The sequence below is a fragment of the Ambystoma mexicanum genome, chromosome 1q (genome assembly GCF_040938575.1).
Source record: "Ambystoma mexicanum isolate Mex_15411 chromosome 1q, UKY_AmexF1_1, whole genome shotgun sequence".
Classification (NCBI taxonomy): Eukaryota; Metazoa; Chordata; class Amphibia; order Caudata; family Ambystomatidae; genus Ambystoma; species Ambystoma mexicanum.
The window spans coordinates 1,344,208,268-1,344,228,644 of record NC_090922.1 but is presented as its reverse complement, the minus strand read 5'-3'; the positions used below and the strand labels follow the sequence as shown (position 1 = coordinate 1,344,228,644).

At 43.4% G+C, this 20,377-nt stretch overlaps 1 protein-coding gene across 1 annotated transcript in view; it reads right to left on the bottom strand.

Annotated features, from left to right (window-relative positions):
• LOC138547460 (calreticulin-like) overlaps positions 1–20,377 on the bottom strand; it is a 281,960-nt gene that overhangs the window by 115,546 nt on the left and 146,037 nt on the right. The window contains exon 5 of the mRNA XM_069642212.1: positions 14,537–14,746. Coding sequence (XP_069498313.1) covers positions 14,537–14,746 — 210 coding nt within the window. The remainder of the gene's footprint in view (positions 1–14,536; positions 14,747–20,377) is intronic.

Here is a 20,377-nt window from a genome sequence, read left to right as displayed (position 1 = left end):
AGAGAAAGAAGCAGGGGCAGGGGTCCCAATGAGAAGGATCTCAGTCGTTCTGGAATTACGGCAGAGATCATTAGAGGCGCACCATGCCTGAATGGCAGATAGACAGTCGTTGATGAGCGAGGAGAAGGTTGAGCTTAGCCTGAAAGAGAGCTGCGTGTCATCTACATAACATTAAAGGTTAGAGGCAAGGAGAGAGGAAGTAAGGTCCGCCCATTAAGAGAGGAAGAGGGTGACCTAGCCAGGTGGCCTGTAGATGGTGGCCAAGGTCAGAGAGAGGGCAGGAGAGATAGAGAAGGAATAGGTCTGAGTGGGGATGAATCAAGCAGGGATCCACTGAGGAGAGATAAGGACCACTCCGCCTCTGGGCCCGTTGGGCCTTTGCTCAGAGAGTAGCCTCTTGTAGCCTTCAGCGAGGAGTGTGTCAAAACTCGTGACAAAGCTGGCCTTGGACCATGTCTCGGTAAGAGCGAGAACATTCAGGTCCAGGAGTTCAAGGAGGTGGCGGATGTCAGAGGTGTGTTTGACAGCAGAGTGAGAGTTGAGAGTCACCACGTGGAGCAGGTTGCTACTTTTGAAAGACTTCTGGGGAGGGCTACAGGGGAGAGGAGTACCCACAGGAAGTGGGAGAGGGGCCAGAGAGGTGGAAGGTGGAGGCAGCAGAGGAGCCAGAGACATACTGGATGGCAAGGGAGCCAGAGAGGTGGAGGACGGAGGTGGCTGAGAATCCAGAGAGGTGGTAGATGGCATGAAAGCCAAAGCAGTAGAAGCAGGAGGTGGCAGAGGAGCCAGAGAAGCGGTAGAAGGAGTAGCAGGAGACAGAAGGAAGTTAATTAGGCGAGGTAGGTGCCTATTAAATAGTAGGAGATTGGGCTACGGGCCCTTGACCATGACAGTGCCGTTTAGATAGACATTAATGATGACTCTGGAGGACTGGAGGGAGGCCAAGAGGACCTCCCACCGGATGCCACCATTAATGGGAGAAGTGGAGGAGGTTGGAGGTCTCCCACCGCAGCAGATATAAAGGAATGGAGGGTTAAACTGTGGTTTATCGCAGCCATGTGTAAAATTGAAGCCGCCCTTAAAAGTGAAATGTCTCAATTTCTTGTTGTGTGGGAACCCTTCATTCAGTTCGTTGCTCAGAATGCTAACCAGGGATGCCACCATAAGCCTCATGACAGGAGGTCCTTTACATTTATATGACAGATGAAGCTGAGTTTTATGAGCTTGATATCTGTGAAACGATTATGTCTATTGGACTATTTTTCTTTTATCTCCCTCCTCCCTCCAGCGCTTCTTGATTTATGTTCATGATGGGACTCATTATTGCTTACTTACTTTTTATGCTTCTACATTACCCGTTCTGTAACGGATCATCATTTGTTTCTTGTTTGTATACATCTTCATAATGTTCTGCGATTATGTTATATGTTACTCAAGGCTGTTTTACCATTGCATACGTACCTGCTATTTCTGTACTGCTGAAGCCTTGTATCTTTTCAATAAACCTTGAATGATACAAAAAAGAGAAGAAGAGAGAAGAGTCGGCCGAGTGCTGCATGATGCGGAAGGTCTGCTGGTCTCGCAGAGAAGGAGAAGTGGGAGAACCAGAGCCCTCGTGTTGCACAGGCAGTGACAACGGAATGCTGCCTCCAGACCGCAGGAGTCAAGTGAAGAGTGGAGAAAGTATGGGATGATCTTTATTAAATAAAAAAGGGTGAGACAAAACACCTTTATTTCCCTAACCTAACAAGGATGTCCCTGCCTAGCAACCTAACGCTAAAGAAAAATGACCTAGGGTCTCTGACCCTCACACTAATATACACAACAATAAAATTATACATGGTTGGTTTGGCTGTTTTAAATTCCACAACATAACATATTTAACTGAACTCAAAATCTTTAAATAGTAATCCTTGTGACCAGGGTTAGATTCCCTTCCCCTGGATCAATTCAGGAATATCTAAAACAAACAATGTTGTGTGCAATAAAAAAGTTCCATTCAGTGTAGTATACAAAGTATTTGCTATTCAATATATCACGTCACTTGGCAAAGTAAATATCTCTTCCAGAAGATTTTTGACAAATCAAAACAAATGTCAATTTTTCCACAATCTCCTGCTTGGCAAAACAAAAGTATTCTCCTCCAAAACACAAATTCATTAACCCATGCATATGTACTTTTCTCAAAGGCCAAGCACCTTTTAGAGCATCATACTTCTTCAAAAGAAACACTTTAGTCAAGTGGGCTCAATATTCACTTTCTGCAATGTAACCGGCAGCTGACTGAATTAACACTTCCTCTTCCACCACACCTTTTTACCACAACCACAGTACTTCATATCATCTTCTTCTTTACCTGGATACAACTCCAACTGCTACAATTGTACTCTTTGGTAATGCTTGTTCCAAAACTTTCCACATCAGAATCATAAATGAGGTGATTTGAACCAACAACTGCTGCTCTTTATAGTCTCTTTTCTCTTAACAGAGTGGGTTACAATTTGTACTAAATTAGTGTTCCATAAAAGGATAATTGTTCTCTTGCTTACCTTTTGGCTATATGCAATGCAGGCTACTGTTGTCATGAACTTCAGATCACGCCCCTTTTGGACCTCCTGGTCCTTGTCTCAACGGGGCTTGCATTCCGTACTACTTCCAACATGGCCGTCCAGAGCTGAAGCCCTTGCTCGCTCCATGCGCTGAACGCGGCGTGGTCTATTTATAGACCACGCCTTCCGCAGCTCCGCGCGTCTCAATGCTATTGCAGAGTAGCCCAGACGTGTGTTCGTAGCTCGCGGTATTGTTTCCCTTGTCCCAGTGCTATTACCCATTCCTTTTCCTTTCCCCCTTCCTGGTTCCGAGCTTTTCTAGCCTTTTCCAGTCTCCCGGATTCCTGGGCTCCTTGATCCCGGAACTAAACGCAACCTGGAACCAGACGAATCTCGAGCAGCGCTGTTCAAGACCAGGAGCGTTCGCAAGAAGGCAGCGATCAAAGCCACCAGCAAACATCGGACCCAAGTGAGAAGGGGGGGAACTCCTTGACAACAGTTCTCTCCCCCTTGGTCTCTTATACAAGGGGGGCTTTGCTCCTGCAGTCTTTGTTTTCTGGTTATGCAACCTCTTGGCTGTTGGCAATGCGGGTTACAATTATCTCCCAATAGGCATCCCTTTTTGGGAGGGTTGCACCTTGTTTGCCCTTGTATCACTGTTCTGCTTACTTGTCAAGGCAGGCCACAATTGTCTCCTAATTGGTATCCTTGGTTAGGAGATTTGCGCCCAGTTTGCCTGAATATAAATCTTCACTGGCTTTGGCAATGTGGGTAATAATTGTCCCCTAATTGGTATCCCTGATTAGGAGAGTTTCACCCATTTTGCCTTGATCTCTCTCTATGGCTTTGGCACTATGAGTTACAATGATCTCCTAAGTGAGAGTTGGGCCCAGTTTGCCTCATTAATACTTCACCCTGGCTTTGGCAATGCAGGTTACAATGGTCCTCTAATTGGTATCCCATATTGTGCCACGTTTGCATCAATTATTTTGTTCAGTATTCAAAATAATTAATTTAATCTAGCGGTTTTCTTCGGAGCGCCCGGGGTCACCTGCTTCAGGCCAACTCACCTGTATGCCTTGGCGTCTCCTGACTGTTCTGGTGTTGCTGTGGGTTTTCTTCGGGGTCTCCCTTGCTTCTGCCAGCTCCGGTTTGACAGCCGCTGTGCGCGCAGTCCTTCACTGGAGCTCTGGTAGCTCTGTGTTATCCCTGGCGACCTCGGTACCAGAGCAGTTCACAGCATGTCAGGAGTTCCTCTCCCCCGTGGCGTGGCTTGCTTCAGCACTGCTTCCGTCTGTGCATTCTCTGCAGGGCCCCGTTTCCCCAGCATCTACTGCATCTCCCACACAGCTTTCTGCTGCCTCCACGACTATACCATCAGCTTACTCTTGCCTCTGCACCTGAAGTCCATTTATATTTATAAGAGTCCCACTTAGATGTCTTCTCTCCCAACAACTAGACCGCTCATGAAACTTCTCGGAGTCCCTCTTCCTCGTCCCAATACTATGGGAATTATGGGACTTGGAGTCCATAATGTTCTTGTTTGTTTTATAATCAGTTAACCTAAACTGTTTGGTTAACTGAGCGTGTTCAAACGTATGGGAAGGTGGTAAAAGAGTTGATGGTTTACCCTTGGGTTTAGGACCTTGATATAAAGCAGAATCATAACAATGAGAAGCTGTGAGATTAACCTCCTGAACTCCCAATGTACCACTTTCATGCTGGTCAAAAGAATGTTCCTGTTCTGTAATTTGGGCAGTTCTGGGAGAGGAAATCGTACATTGACAGCATGCCATTAGATGTTTAGGTATTAGGGAATCTCATCCTCAGAAGAGGATGAATACTGCGTCTGCCCTAATGGAGTCTCCAGTTCCCCCTGGAAGCAGTCTCCTCCCATGTGATCCTCCCTCATGTTACCACCCCCAAGGCAAGGATCAGGTGGCGGTTGCCATTCCCATGCCAGATGGGAGGAGACTTTATTAGGCTGTGGTTTAGTGATGGCTCTGCAGGATTCATCACAGGAGTCAACTTGTTATGAGCAGGGTATAGTTATAGGTTTCCTGTTGAAATGTAATGGATGGAAATAGGTTTAGGATATAGGACAGTGGACTTCATATTTTTGACGGCCATTCTGACATTATCCTTAGTTTTGTTTGAGGTAGGGAAACCCCTCTTAGTCATAGGCACGGGTATGATTGTTCCTTATTTTCAGTTCAATAAAGATATATAGCAACAAACATGCCACCTTTGTGAGCTGAGTCTACTTCTGCACCCTTACACTATTCTGCATTGATTTTTGGTGGTGTTTAGACTGTGTCTGGTGGTGAAAAATTAGAAAGCAATAAAGTTAGAAAACAGCCATCTTCTGGCATTTCCTATCATGCCCTGCTTCTGCGCAATTGTATTTACTTGCACTACGAAGTGCATAGATGCATTTTCGTTTCATAACGCAAACAAGTGTAAATTGCTATGGATTGCTATGGAATCCAATCCATACCTGGCAGCAGCAAAATCAGATGCTGCCATGAATGCATTACATTTTGGTAAGCAGAGCAGGGGGTTCAGTTAGAAACTTAACCTTTGCTCAATGTTCCAACTTCAACTTCACAAGAATTGTACCTGGAGTAGTAAGCATGTGTTAAAACGGGTTTAACCCTTTTATTTATGTTTATTAAACATATTTGACCACTACAGGGATTGGAACAGGACCCCGATTGGAACAGGACCCCCTAACACTCTATAGGATTGCATGAACAAATTATTACAAACTTTCTACCCATGTCATATCATATGCTGATTTAGCTGGATGTGGTATGTTGTGGGCTCTGGCATAATTGTATCTTCCTTCTGGCTCCTGGTCTGCAGCAGCAGTGTGGGGGATGCATGGTAGGTGGGCCTTAGACCACAGAGCTGCAACAGTGATATGTGTGTGTGTGTGTTTGGGTATAACCACCTGTTGTTAGTGTGCAACTATGTGTGTGCTGCCATATGATGTGGTCTATGTGTGTGTGACAAAGTAGTTTTTCCTCTTTCCCCAAAGTGGAACCTCCCCTTTTGGGACTGGGGAGGTAAGCCATCTGCACTTAACACCCTCTAGAGTACCAGGCAAGCGGGATCCCACTGGGGGGCCCCCTCTTAAGGGACATGAAATCTCTGGAAAGTGATATAAGATATCCTCCCTTCCCCCAAACCCTAATACCTTTGTTGGCGATGTGGGAGTTGAAATGTATGATAATCTAAAACCTCCTGCTAAAATGGCTGGTTTGGTTTCTGACCCCAAATATCCACAGTCCTCAGCTGGTAACAGCAGAACAGTGGCTGACACAACCCCCTGGTGTAGCATCTGATAAAGAGCAAATCAGAACTGGCAAGAGAAAGAGTGTCATAAATGGGTTATAGTGACTTTTTCGAACAGTCACTATTTCGGCATACCAATATGTCGAACCAAAATTGCTGAAATGTTTTTTTAATGCCTTTTTTTTTGGAGGGGGGATCCCACCCAACCAGTGTTTTTTTTTAAACATCTTTTTTTTCTAACTAAACAAAACTAAACCCTATGAAATAAAAAACAATACATTCGAAAAAAAATGTCGGCACTTTTGGTTGGACATTTTGGTATGTCGTAAAAGAAAATTCGACATATTAACTGGATAGCGTCAAAAATGTTAAAAGCGCGTGAAGGCCGTTAGTAATTGCACTTAGGGTCACATCCCATGTGCCAGGTGGTTGCGGATGAAATCCAAAAGAGGGTCTAGCCACGGGTTTAGAGAACGACGTTTGAGTTGATGGATTTGTGTTTGTGAAAGAAGCCGGCGAGTCAGGGTATAACACAGACGATTGGGATATCGATGAGGGTGCAGCGCATGAAGCAGGGAGTTCGCTCTCATGCGGCTGGACGAGAACATTGCCTTGTGTTACCGGAGGTTGTAGTGGTGGCATCGACAATGCCAACAATTAATTGACCGAAAAGGAGTCAGGCAGGGCTAAGCTCCTCACAAGCCCGGATTGCTGGGTGGTATTTGAAAGAACTTGGCCGTATGATTACAAGTCGTAATTATTAGCTAAAACGCCTCCGTTTTCCCTGAGTGATATTGTTGGAAAGCTGTAGGTGTTAGGGCTTAGTTCTGATGGTATGAACTTAAACGATACTGGGAGCAGGTGGCTTGGAACACAGTTGCAGCACAACACATTTTTCCTGTAAGGGCTAAGTAAATGTTACAAGTCATTGATATATGTCTTCCATTCTGTACAGAAAGAAAATATAAAAATGTGTTGAAACATAAATGTATTTGTTTTAGTATTTGCAAAAGTGTAGTCTGGATTTTAATAATGAGAGTATTTTGAAAATGTTTAATGCCACTGATTCCCTCTCGTCTCTAAAATAGTTTGTTAACGTATGTTCACAGTTTGTCCTTTACAGATAAGCCTTTTCAATTGGAGCATGGAAAATAATATGTTACTATGATTATTATGTATGCATTTCTATTATTGTTTTAATTTTTTTATTGTATTGGTTTATTAGAAAACCTTTACAATTGCGCATTAAAAACACAAACATTGTAAATCAATTCACCCCAGGACAGCATTACCTTACGTATTTCATTGCAGGTCAAACATCAAAATTATATACGTCACAATAACATACCCCAGGTCAGATTCAACACATTACAAGTGATACGCTTAAATACAAGTGCTAAACATACAGAAGATATGGACACATTGGATTCAAACACCAAGTATATACAGTGAGCACAAAGGAAATTTTGAAGCCACAGCATTGCATGATATTAGGAAATTACACTGTTTACACCATCGGCAGTACTTCCGTCAGCTTGATCTCAATTATTCCCAACAGATTAATTAGGTTAAGACTAAGTTTTTGACTGTGGCCTTCCATACAGCGTTTCCATAAAAATTCCTTAGCAGTCTCTGAATTCGAATAATAATGCTCAAAAATTTGAACACGGGATTTCTCAAAGTATGGACATGCTTTGAAACAAGATGTTTCAATGTTTCTGGCACTTTACTGTTTTCGCAAAAGCGACACATTATGTCATTTATACTTTTGTTATTACCAGCCCAATGTTTGGTGCGCTCACGCGTAAGAAATTGATTTAGGCGAAATCGCATATAGGTTTTCCTTGCTTTAGCAGAAGGGAATTGGATCAGGTATTTTAGTCTACATTCCCATTTACCGCAGACACCATTGTATTCTTTAAATGATGAATAAGTGCCCATTTCATCAAGCATTTTGCACCAATAAAGCCTTTGATATTTTTTTTTTGGCTGGGCAACCACATACTCATAGAAGCAGGAGTTTCATTAATAGATGATAAAATATGTGTTAGTTTTGCAGAAATTAGATTAAAAGATTTGATCTGTGATTCACCCAATAATTTGTTCAGTTCAATATAAAGCGTGTTCTTAGGAGGATTGTGCATCTTAATATAATTAGTGATACCTCGCCAGGAGTGCTTTACAGATAGAGGTAACAAATTCAACTCGTGACAAATCATAACATTCGGGATCGATAGAGCAAGACCCAGAGTAGTTTTCCAGAGTTTTCCCCCAAGAACATTTAGAAAAACATCAAGATCATAAGAAAATATATCCAACGAATAAAGAATAATAGGTTCTACTTTTTGCAGATAAAATTGTATCAATGGTAAAAGAGAAAACATACAGTATTAGTGAAAAATGATTTTCATTTGAGAGGATAGAATTCTTACTTTTTAGATAGTTTTTCCACATTAATAAAGAATATTTGTTTGTCAAAGGATATCCCAAGTATCGCATCATGGGCGAGTATTCAATTTTTATATCTTTTAGACACCAAGAGAAATGAAGAGGATTTAGTTTTTCATTCGAAAAAATCAAAATGAAGTTTTTAGCAGGATTAGGGGTGAGATTATGACAGGATGCGAAGTCTGTAAATAGATTTAGTTTGCGTTGGAGACCAAAAGGAGTTCTGTCAAAGAAAAGCAAATCATCCGCAAATCCCAACCAGTCTAGCTTGAGAGAGCCAAGCTTCATTGGGTAACATTGTCCAGCCTGCCAGTTTGCATCTAATCCCAACAAGTATAGGTTGAAAAGCACAGCTGCCATATTACAGTCCTGTTTGACACCAATTTCGGTTCGAATAGGGTCAGTCAGAGCGCCTTCTTTTGTCAAGCGAATACGATAATTCGTATTTTTGTGGAGCAGGGCAAACAAAGCAACCAGTTGGTGGGGAATACCCAAAACAATCATTTCCTTCCACAGGATTTTACCGATAACACAATCGAAGGCTGCAGTAAAGTCTAAGCTAGCCATATAGACCGCACCGGATTTGGAGGCAGAGGTATGGGCCTGAAGATGAGAAAGTATGGTAGCGTTTAGCTGGCAACCAATATATTTTCTAAATCCTACTTGATAGATGGACAGGAGATCATGGTCATGGATATACGTTTGTAATTGTTGAAGAAGAAGAATAGAGAACATTTTTGATGAAGCATCAGTAAGAGCAATAGGTCGATAATTGGAAGGGCAGTCTGGGGGACCCTTTTTATGAACCGGAATAACCAGAGCAGAAGACCAGGATAAAGGAATTTTGCCAGAATGCAAAATGGAGTCAAATTTAATTTTTAGGATGTGAGCCCAAAAATGGGGGTTTGACTTGTAAACACAGGGGGGATACCATCAGGGCCAGGCGCCTTAGAATGTTTAAGTTTACCGATGGCATCAATGATATCTCTAGTTGACCATCTGAGGTGAGAATCTAAGCACAGGCGTGGCTCTCCACCCTTTAGAGTACAGAAACGCTCAGGCATGAGGTATTTATTCTTGACATAGGAAACCCATCTTTCTGCCGTAATCACAGATTCTATCCTGTCGGCTGGATCTGAGGTGATAGAGCGCAAGGTACCCCAGATTTGCCTAGAGTCATGTTTAAGGAGATAAAAAATAACGTTTTGATTATCTGCATAGTGCAATTTACCTTTTAACCATTTAAGCTTATTTCGGTAGCGTTGTCTAACCAATTTGATCAGTTTACTACGGATTTCTGAAGGACAAATGGTACTAATGAGCTTTCTAACATCAATATTTTTCTGCGTTTTTAAGCATGCAACTTGAAGGTTGAATTTATGAACATGTGTAGTAGTTGGTAACTCATTCATATTTCGAGTGAGATTCAGTTTATAAAGATGAAATTGGATTCTAGTGGAATTTTGGTTGTCCAGAGTTTCAAGGGAGGCATAGTGTGGGGCTGAAAGCAAGAAAATATTGGGGTCACATTCTAAATGTTGCATGAAAGTGGAACATACTCTAGGATTCCATCTTACTGTTTGGCGGTAGCGATCAGCTTCTATCAGAGATAGAAAGAGATTCTCATCAAAACGAGCCATAGGGATATTCAAGGATAAAGAAATCATCATGTGATCACCTAGGTTCGGATTGATGATAGGAAGAACATCAATGGTCGGGTATAACCTTGAAGAAATAAAAAAGTAATCAATTAGAGATTTACTACCTGCTCTCGTCAAAGTGTAGTGGTAGCAATCTAGGGGATAGTAAGGTGTTTGCATGTCCCAATCAAAAAAAAAGTACTCCACAATTTCCCACACTTTTTCGAGGCTTGTGAGTGCATATTCCATATTTCACAATTATGAACACTTTTGTCGTAACAATAACAATTTAGATCACCACCTACGATAATTCTAGCTGAAGGAAAAGAAATCAGAACCTTTTCTAGTACCTCATTCAATTCGCCCAAGATGGTTTCGATTGAAGTAGTGATTTTGTTCCAATATATAAGGATCAACAGAAGAATGATGGAGGGATCCTCATCGTCTTTTAATATGATAGTGAGAATGGATTCAGAACTACTGATCCTCTCTGTGGAACACTTATATGCGGTATTTATAAGTATTGCAAGGCCACCCAAATCTTCCACTGGCTCCCCGCCTAGTGACCTGAATAAATGAGAAATAGCCCTCTATAGTAAAGATAGTTTGATTCATGGATTCTTGGATGAAAATAATATCGGCTCTTTGAAAATAGTTTAGGCTATACCATTTTTTGAAGTTGTTTATACCGCATGGGTTCCACGAGATGATGTGAAGTTTCACCAAGCTAAGAGTCTCTCATCCCTTTTGATTGATTCGGGGGCTGATCGGTTTTAGGATCCCTCCATGACATCTCCTTTAATGCAGACATGAATGAAATTAACTGTTTCATAGTATCGGCATCAATATTTGAGGGAGCACCCTGGATGGAGCAAGGGGCTGTACTTTCAATTACAGGAGGTGAAGTTTCTAAATAGGTTTTTGCTTCCTCAAGCGAGGAAAAAATAGAGATGGTTAGCCCAATCGATGCTAGATCCTCTCTATGTTCCCATAACAGCTTCAGAATAAAAGGTGACATAAATCTGCAGATCATTCTGTTGTTATTTATAACTGCTAATTTCACCCAGTCTAAGTCATTTGATCGAATGATCCGCAATGCTGGAATATCTTGAATGACAGACATCATAAAAGTACGATTCACGCGAGCCTTGCCATGTCGTGCTTCTTCACTTTCCCATCCCATTATTGTGGCAGATTTTAAGTCAATGGGATCATCATTTGTTGAGAAATCTTGCTGCCCCTTACATGTGGCAGCATTTGTCTCATTAGAGTGAGCATTTGCGTGTGGGCGTTGTGGGATCTGATTCATCGAATTTGAGATAGGTGATGTGGGCTCCATATCCTGTACACCTTCAGTGACAAGACTGATCATCAAGATCGACATGTGAGTCAAATAATTTTGAATCAGACATGTTTACCCTCGACCCATCAGACATGGGAGTTTTAATCTTTCCTAACTTTTTTGGACAGTTGGCTTGTTTTGTGCCCCTTTGCTCGTTATCTTTACCAAGAATCACTTTCGCGGTCTTTTTAATTTTCAGCATGGGATAGAAATTTGAAAGAACAGATTGAATTTGGTAAGGAGGCTCAATGTTGGTATTCAACTCCAAGTCTGAGTTGATAGAACCTTCATCCATGCAGACTGCCACTTTCTTTAGTTTGGTTTGAAGCTTTTTTGGAACGTTATTAACAGGTTCTGATAGAACTTCCTCATTAACCTTACATTCCAAGATTTGTTTTTTTACAGTAGGATTTTTTTTTCTTCGAAAGATTGGGCAGTCGGAATGGATTCAGGAAGGTTCAACAGGGCCTTGGATTCCTCATTCAATTGGTTCAAGTCAATGATATTGTCTCCCCCAGATAAATTACAAATATCTTTCATATGTTGGTTGTGTTTATCTATTTTATCACATTCTTGGTTTTTTTTTTTTTTTTCCTTTCAGATTTTTATTGAGAAGATTGCGCTTTTCGGCTCGAGCCAAGGCCATTCTTTGTTTCTTAGTTTGGGGTAATGGTGGAAGTTTAACATGCTGAAGATCATTAATGGTCAATTTGCCTGTTAGTTTAAGCTCGAGATCCTCTCCCGATAGATCGATAAGGTCAGTTAGTGCTGAAGGACTCATCCTTGCCCCTCATGGGCGTGATGGCTTCCTTGATATATGATTTAGAGAGCGTTGCAAGAGAGATAGCCATCTCCGTTACAAGTACAGTCAGAGCTGCAATGTTGGATGCATTAGTCTCTTCAGATTTTACAGTCGCTACTTTTGAAACCTTCTCTATGGTGGGTTTGGGTGAAAGCCCTTCAGTCACAGCCTCAGCAAAGGACTTAGTTTGGGTAGCAATATGATGGAAGTTTGTACTCAAGTCTTTTTTGTGAATTAAGGAAGAGAACATATGACTAGAAAACAACATGCCCTCCATTTTACTGAGTATGCTTATCAGGTCAGACATTTGCATATGTAGATTTAATGTTGTTGCTCTTCTCTATATTTTTGTTGTTCATTTATGCCATAGTTCGACCGTGGCACATCCATGATTCATGGATTCATTAAAGTCGAAATGAGAAGCCCCTAACCCTTCGGGACTCTGTGGGAGTTGGGTAGCTTGGATCTGAGATTTTCCAGATATAGGGGAGCTGTTTATCTGTGTAGAGGGCCCTCCGGCACTGGCTATTCTCGAAGGAAGGGAACCCCCTAACATTTGTGCCTCTTTTTGGGCACTGAAGTGAGGAGGTACAGTATATGCATATGGTTGACAATTGTTAAATAAGAACACATTTTCAATCCCATACTTGCTTTTCTTAACAGGGGTTGAGGGTTCATGTGAGAGTCTCATGCGCTTTCCCAATTCTGACTGTATTGCAGGGGCTAGCATGGAGAAATCAGCAGTGAGAGTACCAAACTGCTCAATTCCCATTTTCTTTTTAATAGCGTCCCTGTCTAGACTCAGGTTTAGGATGGACTCATCATTCTCCCAACCTCACGGGGAAATTTTGTTGGCCTCTTTAACAGATAGGGACCCCAATGCCATTTTTGAGTCAGTGGTTTTTTTAACCAGTTTTGTAATCGGAATCTCCCAAGCTGTATTCGGAGTCCGCTTTTTTTGCAAGGATTTTTCTTTAGACACCTCAGTAGCTGGATCTTCCTGGGCTTCTATATCAACAGGCATCGAGTCAGGATTTTCACTAGCAGCCGGTAAAGTGTTTGATAGTGAAGAACCAATTCCATCAGATTCGGAGAGAATGGACTGTGCCTTTTTCTTGGTGCACACCGAGGAGGCTAGGGCAATACTGTATTTTGACACAGAGTCACTTTCTGGACACTAGGCCACCTCATTTTGGATCTTAGGAAGGCCATTTGTATTTCCTGACAAAGGTAAACTTCCTATTGAAGGATCAAAGGAAGGATTTTTTTCTGTGTCCTCTTCCCGAATAGGTAGAATTGGGGACATTTCAGAATGAGGTTTGGCCTCGATTAGTTCGGCCTCTGCTTTTTTAGGATGATGTTGGTTTACTTTTTTTTTAACGCTGCGCAGCCCATTCGCCATGATATATGGGCTTAAATGTGCAGCTGATGCCTCGCCGTGCAGACGAGGAGTAATTAAGCCACAAATCGAACACACAGAAGAAGGATGCTAGGATAGCTAAATAATGAAAGACGTTATCAAACTAACTAATGCCCCTGCCACCTCAGCCGCCTCACCGTATAACAGTCCAACAGTCCACTTTAGATGCACTTTGGATGCGCGCGCACGATGCGAGCGCACCAGTGCTATTATAGAAGGTGGAAGCTGGAGGGAGGTGGGCGGAGATGCGAGGGGTGGGCCTGAAGGCAGTTGGAGGTGCGGTCTGGAGACTGCAGGAGAAACAGAAAAAGGGGAAAAAAGAAAGTGTGTAAGAACGCTGTAATCCCAAAAACTGATACAATCAGCCGCGGCAAAGTCGCGGCAGAGACTTGTACTCAGCAATGAAATGAAATCGAAGTATTCACAGCCTATAACATGAACAATTACTTGAGTCTTTGAGTCCAAAACCGCAGCCTGTTACGGCAGGTAACTGGCAAAGTCAGCTTCTTCTTGCCGACTAAGGTCCCAAGCACGGCATGTTTTCCACAAGCAGGCAGGCGAGTAGAAGTGTCAGACCTCCCAGTCCAACAGTCCACTTTAGATGCACTTCAGATGCATTTCTATTATGTTGTACCAGTGGTCGAAGTGTACGAAAAGAAGTAGTGGAACTATGTTCCCTGCTGACATGCCCCTACCCCCACAAACGCCATCACCACACCCTTCTCAAGTGCAATTCAAACCGTCAAACAAACAAACCTGCTGGGAATGTTCAGTGCAGTGCACTGAGGTCCAAGTTTAAACTTCTTCCTACACTTTTATTTTAAAACAAAATCATTCTGGAACGGTTTCTTTTAGAAATAAAAGTATCAGAACAGTAAAAGGTAAAATAAAAAAGTAGAAAGAGTAGAATAGCACCGCTCCCAATCACTTCCGCCCACATCGACCACTGTGTTGTACCAAGACAAACTAAAAGGAACTCTTTTCTTAGTACAGCGACTGCATAATTTGAAATAAATTCTTTCCTGGAACTGTACTCACATCAGGTCGCTTTTCATCAGGATCCTCAATCTGTTCTCTCTCGTCCCAGTCTTCAGGTTTTTTGGCATCTGGATCCAGTATCCTCTTCGCAGGTAGAAAATCCCAGTCCTCTTCAAGACTTCCAGATTCCACTTTGCTATTGTCTATCTTTACTTCATAGGTGTTATCGGGACGGACAATCAGAGTGTACAGATGGGAGTATTCATCATCCTGAAATGACAAAATAGATTTCTTTTATTGTTTGGGGCTTTCATTCAGACAAATGCAAAACCTTCAAGCCAATTGAAGACCATTAGAGAAAACAATGAAACAATGTTAAATGGTTGATCTCTTATTGTTTACAAATCATCTTAGTATTTGAGCACAAAAACGAACTACATCATTTGAAAATAGATATATAGGGGCGCATTACGAGATTGACCGTGCAGTAGAAAAGTGACGGTAGTTGCTTTATCACAGCTTTGTTTAGTGGTAATGAAATTACTGCCACTTGTACCACACAAACACATTTAGGATGTGGAGGTAAAGTGGAGAATTCATGGTGAAACTTACACTTTACCTCAAAAAATCAGCAGCTTTACCGCGGTATTAATTCTTGCAGTAAATATGCTAACAATCCCCATGGAGTACTCCGGAAACTGGGATTTACCCTGCCATACCACCACTGATAATTCCATGGTAATGCCACGGGACCAAGTGGCAGTAACGATAAAGGAGTTTGGTTGTAAATCGGAAGATTTACTGCTGATTTACTTGCAAACTCGTGATGAGGCTCCATAGTGCCACATTTCAGAACTCATATCATTTTATGATTTGGTTTAATTTATATCTTTTGGTATTTATCTAGTGTTATTATACTATTTATGCGATATTTATGATGTTTAAAATATGTATTGATGTAACGCTGACCTGAATCCCTCGGAGGCGCAGGTCCGGGCTGGGAGATTTCAGTGTCTTCTAGGGTCACGCGCAGGCCTCTGGTAACACCCTGGATGGGCCCTCTCCTCACCGTAATTTTGACCTGGAGGGTGAGGTGTCTGCAAGTAGGAGAACAAGGGGTTAATGTATGTCTGGTTGGCCAATCTGACTTTCCCCTTTCTGGACTCCCCACGTTACTCGTAGACTGAATGTGCTCACCTTAGATAGGTGAAAGCGGAGCTCTCCATCCTGCGTCTGTGCAGGGGCGCTAATGCCAGTTGCTTCACTGGTTAATAGCCCAGCCTCTTGATTGCAGAGGATGAAGTCGGGGAGCAAGGCCGTCGTTAGCCGCACGAACGGTAATTGCTTGAATATGGAGTTTTATTTATATGTCCCCTTAAATGTCTCTTGCCTTTGCAGGTCCGGTATGCAGATAAGGTGAGCGAGAAGAATGCCGGAGCTTGTGAAGGCACGTAAGCAAAAGAATGTTATTCGAAGTTAAATGCACTTCTTAATGTCTCTTTTCCCTTTTTCAGGTAGCTGTAGCAGCCGGCGTTGGAGATGGACGCCGAGGTACGTGCCGGAGTATGGGCAAGCAGATTACAGCTAGAAAGCACGTGAGTAGTGATGGCGTACAGTGCCCTTAATGATGTCCTTCTTGTTTTTGCAGGTGCGGTTAAACAGCGCTTGGCGGAGATCGAGGCGTACGTGGCACAGGTAAGCAAAATTATCAAGGAGGTTCACTAACCAATGTTCTTTGTTTCCGCATGGTTGCCGGAGTATGAAGAGTGCGGTACGCGGCCTCGGAATGCACCGATGGACGAGGCAAGTGCAGCGCTGGTTTTGCCTTGTCCTAACCTGGTGTCCTTGTTCTCTTTCAGACGCTGCTGAAGACTGAAGACTGGTTTTCCGGGAGGTAAGACTGAAGATTTCTTGTTCACAGATGCAGAAGCTGAAGATTCTCTGGAGCTGACACGGTGAGCGTCCTGCTGCTAGTGCAGAATAACGCGAAGCACGTTGCACTGATCGGGTGTTGTTTAAATAGGCCACTGGAGTGCTTAGGTGTCTCCTTCCACAGCCTCGCCCAGGCAAGAAAGAAGTTCCAGCTTCCAGAACAGTTCCAGTATCCAGTCCCAGGGAGTGGTGCTGGCCACACCCAGAAGGTAAAGTAGTTCCAGCCAGGAATGGATGAGGATATCATCCTACAGGTAAGTGAGCAGCATGGTCTGCAGCAGGTAGGTGCATCCAAGCACCATTCCTCTCAATATGAGCCCCGCGCTTCCTGTGCCGGGACTGGGTTCCCTTATGAGCCTGGCGCCACTGGCGCCAGGACAAGGTCCAAAAGGCCCCTGTGGGGACCGACTGGTGCCTGGAATGGAAGTGGTGACCCTGCTCCCAAGGATGTTGGGCTGGGTCTGACTCTTTGGAGGCAGCGGTCATGACAGCACCACCCCCTCAAGGCCCCTCCCAAGCTTGTCTTCTCTGGAGGCTTTGGCTTGTTGGGAAAAGTCTGATGAAACTTCCTGACTAGACGAGGTGCATGGACATATTCTGAAGGCTCCCAAGATCTCTCCTGGGGGCCAAATCCCTTCCAATCAATCAGGTAGTACAGTTTCGATTTGGAAATTTTGGAATCCAAGATGTTTCGAATTTCAAATTCGAGTTCTCCATCAACCTGGATTGGCTCTGGAGGTTTAGTCAAACGGGTTCCGGGTTGCATAGGTTTTAGGAGAGAAACATGGAAAACGGGATGTATCTTCATCCGAATAAGTAGTTCCAATTTCACAGCCACCGGATTTATCACAGCCGTGATCGTGTAGGGTCCTAAATACTTTGGGTTGAAGGTGCGTGGTCCTTTTAGGGATAAATGCTTAGTAGACAGCCAGACTTGATCTCCTACTTGGTATTGAGGGGCCTCTTTTCGATGTTGATCCGCTCCTTTCTTATACATTTCCTTGGCTCGTTGAAGGTGGGCTGTGGCTTCCTTAAATGCTTGAGTTATTGTCGCATGCAGATGGTCTACAGCGGGCGTTCCGAGAGCTTGAGGTGGATCCAAATTAGAGGTTCGAGGATGAATCCCATACAGCAGAAAAAAAGGGGTTTTCCCAGTTCCTGAATGGATTGAATTGTTGTAGGCGTATTCAGCAATCCAAAGGACATCCTTCCAAGTGCCCTCCGATTGTTGCAACATGCAGCGTAGGTATTGTTCCAGAGTTTGGTTAGTCCTCTCAGTCTGCCCGTCAGTTTGGGGGTGATGGCTGGTGGAAAGTCGTACATCAATTTGCGCTAAACGACAACAACTTCGCCAAAAATGGGAAATAAATTGGCTCCCTCGATCGGAGATTAACACTGAAGGGAAACCGTGCAACCGGACGATGTTTTCAAGGAATTCTCGGGCCAAAACGGGAGCTGTGGGTAAACCTTTCAGTGGAATAAAATGAGCCATTTTTGAAAAAAGGACCATGATTACTAGAATTGTATTGTATCCGGAGCAGGGGGGTAAATCCGTGATAAAATCCATTGAGAGAGTATGCCAAGGGCATGGTGGAATGTCTATTGGATGTAGCAGACCTGCTGGTCTTTCCTTCTGACTCTTGTTTTGTGCGCAGATGCCGCAAGAAGCCACAAAATCTTTAATATCTTTCCTCCAAGATGGCCACCAATAATGTCTTTTGATTTTCTCTAAGGTTTTGGCAACTCCCGGATGTCCTTCTATTAGAGAATCATGGTAGCAGGTGATGACCTGCTTCTGTAAGTCAACACATGGCAAATATAGTCTTCCTTGGAAATACAATAGATTCTGATCTATCGTAAAATCTTTTCCTTTCAGTTGCCAATTCAATGAATCTTCAGGAGTTATTAGTTGACTGACTTTCGCTTCGATATCTTCAAGGGATAGCGTGTTGATTACTCCCAGTATCTTTTGTTCGGGGATTATTGGTACCGGCTCTGGATTAGCTGTGTGTTCGTCTACCCCTATTCGGGAAAGGGCATCTGCTTTTCCGTTCTTATTGCCTGGCTGATACGTGATCACAAAATCAAATTCCACGAAGAATAATGGCCAGCGGAGTTGTCTCGAAGATTGGGCCTTGGCTGACTTCAGATACTGGAGGTTACGATGATCAGTGATTACAGTAACAGTGTGCCGGGCTCCCAGGAGATAATGCCGCCAGGCCTTAAAGGCGGACTTAATTGCCAGAAGTTCTTTGTCCGTAATTGTGTAGTTGATTTCGGGGGCCGAACATTTGCGGGACCAAAATGCCACAGGGTGTAATTGGTGTGTTTCGGGATTTCTTTGTGATAGCACAGCCCCCATTGCGAGGCTGGATGCGTCTGTCTCGACGATATAAGGAAGTTCTGGACGAGGATGCTTTAAGACTGGAGCAGAGATAAATTTGGCTTTCAATTCTTGGAAGGCTTGTTCGGCCTCTGGAGTCCACTCGAATTTTTTATTCTTTTTCAGAAGGGCCGTGATGGGTTGAACTACTCGAGAGAATTCTGGAATGAATCTCCGGTAAAAATTAGCAAAGCCCAACATGCTCTGTACTCCTTTCACGGAAGTTGGGGACGGCCATTTGGTGATAGCGTCCACCTTTCTTGAGTCCATGTGAACTCCATTGGGTGACAAGATGAACCCCAAGAATTCGACTTCCTTTACATGAAAAGTACACTTTTCCAATTGAGCAAACAAACGGTGTTGGCGAAGTCTCTGTAGAACTGCTGTGACATGTCTTCGGTGATCAGCTTCTGAGGATGAGTATACCAGGATGTCATCGATATAAACAATTACGCATACATCAATAAGTTCTCGGAAAACGTCATTCATAAAGAACTGGAAGGCGGCCGGAGCGTTACATAGTCCAAAGGGCATTACTTGATACTCAAACAATCCGTATTTAGTGCGAAAGGCCGTCTTCCATTCGTCACCCTCCTTAATGCGTACCAAGTGGTAAGCTCCTCTGAGATCTAGCTTTGTGTATATGCAGGCTCCTTTAACTTGGGCCAATAATTCGGGAGTCTGAGGCAAAGGATATCTGTTTTTGACTGTAATCTGGTTCAGGGCGCGATAGTCGATACATGTTCTCAGGTCACCTTCTTTTTTCGGAACGAAGAACAAAGCTGAAGAAACTGGAGATTTCGAGGGACGAATGAATCCGTTAGCCAGATACTGGTCCAAGTATTGCCTGAGATGGAGATTTTCTGGCTCAGTGAGAGCATATATTCTACTGCACGGAGGAGTAGATCCAGGTACTAGGTCTATCTGGCAGTCGTATGACCGATGCGGGGGCAAGGTGTTGGCCTGATCTTTCTGGAAGACGTCGCGGAACTCTTGGTATTCTGGAGGCCATTGGGGGCTCTCGGAGGCGATGGCTGCTAGCCTGTTATCGGTTCGAGGATAGCAAGTTGGGGCGCATTCTGGAAACCGGATTACCTTGGCTCGCCAGTCTATCTGAGGATTGTGCTTTTCCAACCAAGGAATTCCCAGGATTACTTGAAACTGCGGGGCCTTGATTACATCAAACACGATCTTCTCCCGATGTCCATCTTGGCATAGCAACGTTACTTCCATGGTGGTGTGAGAAACCGGTCCGGAAGCTATTTCTGTACCATCCACTGTAGTGATTACGTCTTTAACCATCTTAGAACATAGAGGAAGATTCATCCTGGTTGCCATATCTTGATCTACATAGTTACCGATCGCTCCGCTATCAATGTATGCTTTAATAGCATGCATGCGATCTGGTCGATCTGGACTTATGAGGACCATAGGCATTACCAAATGCGAGGTCAAGGAACTGGTTTTAACGCTCGGCAAGCGGACCTCTACACTTGTCGGGCGAGGTCGTTTCCCGATTCTAGTTTTTTAGCATTCTTATCGGAAGCTCCTACAGCCTTCTTGACCGGTTTCACTGAACAATCACG